The sequence below is a fragment of the Malurus melanocephalus genome, unplaced genomic scaffold (assembly GCF_030028575.1).
Source record: "Malurus melanocephalus ecotype Western Australia unplaced genomic scaffold, MMel_1.1 scaffold_2169, whole genome shotgun sequence".
Lineage (NCBI taxonomy): Eukaryota > Metazoa > Chordata > Aves > Passeriformes > Maluridae > Malurus > Malurus melanocephalus.
The window spans coordinates 3,839-5,836 of record NW_026625401.1 but is presented as its reverse complement, the minus strand read 5'-3'; the positions used below and the strand labels follow the sequence as shown (position 1 = coordinate 5,836).

At 67.1% G+C, this 1,998-nt stretch overlaps 1 protein-coding gene across 1 annotated transcript; it reads left to right on the top strand.

The window, feature by feature from the left end:
* Nucleotides 1-156: 156 nt before the first annotated feature.
* On the top strand, nucleotides 157-1,993 carry LOC130587631 (complement C1q-like protein 4; the record flags this gene model as incomplete). The annotated part of the gene is made up of 2 exons (XM_057388607.1): nucleotides 157-666; nucleotides 1,856-1,993. Coding segments are annotated over exons 1-2 (645 nt in total), but the record flags the coding sequence as incomplete, so codon positions are not given.
* Nucleotides 1,994-1,998: the final 5 nt, after the last annotated feature.

Sequence of the window (1,998 nt, the reverse complement as noted above, 5' to 3'; positions counted from 1 at the left end):
TCCCTGTCCCCGTCCCCGTCCCTGTCCCCGTCCCCGCGGCCCCGCGCCGCCCCCCCCGCGGCCACCATCGCCCCCAAAGGTGACGAGGAGCTGCTGGCGCTGGCGGCGTCGCGGCTGAGGCGCAGGAGGCGGGTGGCCGGCGTGGCCATCGGCGTGGCCATGCTGCTGCTGCTGCTGGTGGCCATCCCGCTGCTGGTGCACGGCTCCAAGGCGGCCGCGCACTACGAGATGCTGGGCAGCTGCCGCATGGTGTGCGACCCCTACCCCGAACCCCCCGCCCCCTCCCCGCCGCCCCCCAAAACCGAACCCGCCGGTCGGAAAGGCCGCTCCGGTCTCCGCGGGCCACCGGGGCCACCGGGACCGCGCGGGCCACCGGGAGAGCCGGGCCGGCCGGGACCGCCGGGACCACCGGGACCGGGGCCGGGGGGGTACATCCCGCCCTTCTACACCCCAAAAATCGCCTTCTACGCCGGGCTGAGGAAGCCCCACGAGGGCTACGAGGTGCTGCGCTTCGACGATGTGGTGACCAACGTGGGCAACTCGTACGAGCCCACCAGCGGCAAATTCACGTGCCCGCTGCCCGGAGTTTATTTCTTCGCCTACCACGTCCTGATGCGCGGCGGCGACGGCACCAGCATGTGGGCGGACCTGATGAAAAACGGGCAGGTGAGACCCCCCACCCACCGGGGGGGCGGGACCCCTCCCCAATGCCGGGATCGGGAACGGGACCCCTCCCCAATATCGGGACCGGGACCCCTCCCCAATGCCGGGATCGGGACCAAGACAGGGACCCCTCCTCAATACCGGGATCGAGACCCCTCCCCAATGCCGGGATCGAGACCCCTCCCCAATACCGGGATCGGGACCCCTCCCCAATACCGGGACCGGGACCCCTCCCCAATACCGGGATCGGGACCAGGGCCGGGACCCCTCCCCAATACCGGGATCGGGACCAGGGCCGGGACCCCTCCTCAATACCGGGATCGGGACCGGGACCGGACCCCTCCCCAATACCGGGACCGGGACCCCTCCCCAGCTCCGGGACCCCCCGGCAGCCCCAGGACCCCTCCCCAGCCCGGTTTTGCCCCTCCCCGGTTGAGATGGTTTGGGGTCGGTGCTGTTTGGGACATTCCCCAGGTTTGTTGTTGTGGTTTTGGGGGATTTTGGGGGATTTTTGGAGATTTGCGGTGTCTCGGTGTGGCTGTGTCTGTTCCTGATTTCCCGCTCTCGGTTCTGGTTGTTCCCATTCCCAAATCCCATTTCCCTCATCAAAACCTTCCCGAATTCCCATCCAATCCCTCACAAATTCGCATTTTCTCCCCCCAAATTCCCATCCAATCCCCTCCATCCCTCATTCCCCATTCCCAAATCCCATTTCCCCCATCCAATCCCTTCAAAATTCCCATTTTCTCCCCCTCAAATTCCCATCCAATCCCCTCCATCCCCGATTTCCCATCCTGTTCCTTCCCATTCCCAAATCCCCTTTCCCCCAAATTCCATCCTCCCCCTTTGTGCCGGGGGTGTGTGTCGGTGCCAGGTGCGGGTGGTGACACGCTGTCCCCGTGTCCCGGTGTCCCCTGTCCCCCTGTTCCCTGCCATCGCGCAGGATGGCGTTTCAGTGAGCGGGGGATGGTGACACCCTTGTCCCCGTGTCCCCCCGTGTCCCCTCCTGTCCCCAGGTGCGGGCCAGCGCCATCGCGCAGGACGGGGTTTCGGTGACCGGGGGATGGTGACACCCTTGTCCCCTGTCCCCCCGTGTCCCCTCCTGTCCCCAGGTGCGGGACGCAGGGTCAGTGACCGGGGGGTGGTGACACCGCTGTCCCTCCCTGTCCCCCCGTGTCCCCCGTGTCCCCAGGTGCGGGCCAGCGCCATCGCGCAGGACGCGGACCAGAATTACGATTACGCGAGCAACAGCGCCATCCTGCACCTGGACGTGGGCGACGAGGTGTTCGTGCGCCTGGACGGGGGCAAAGTGCACGGCGGCAACACCAACAAATA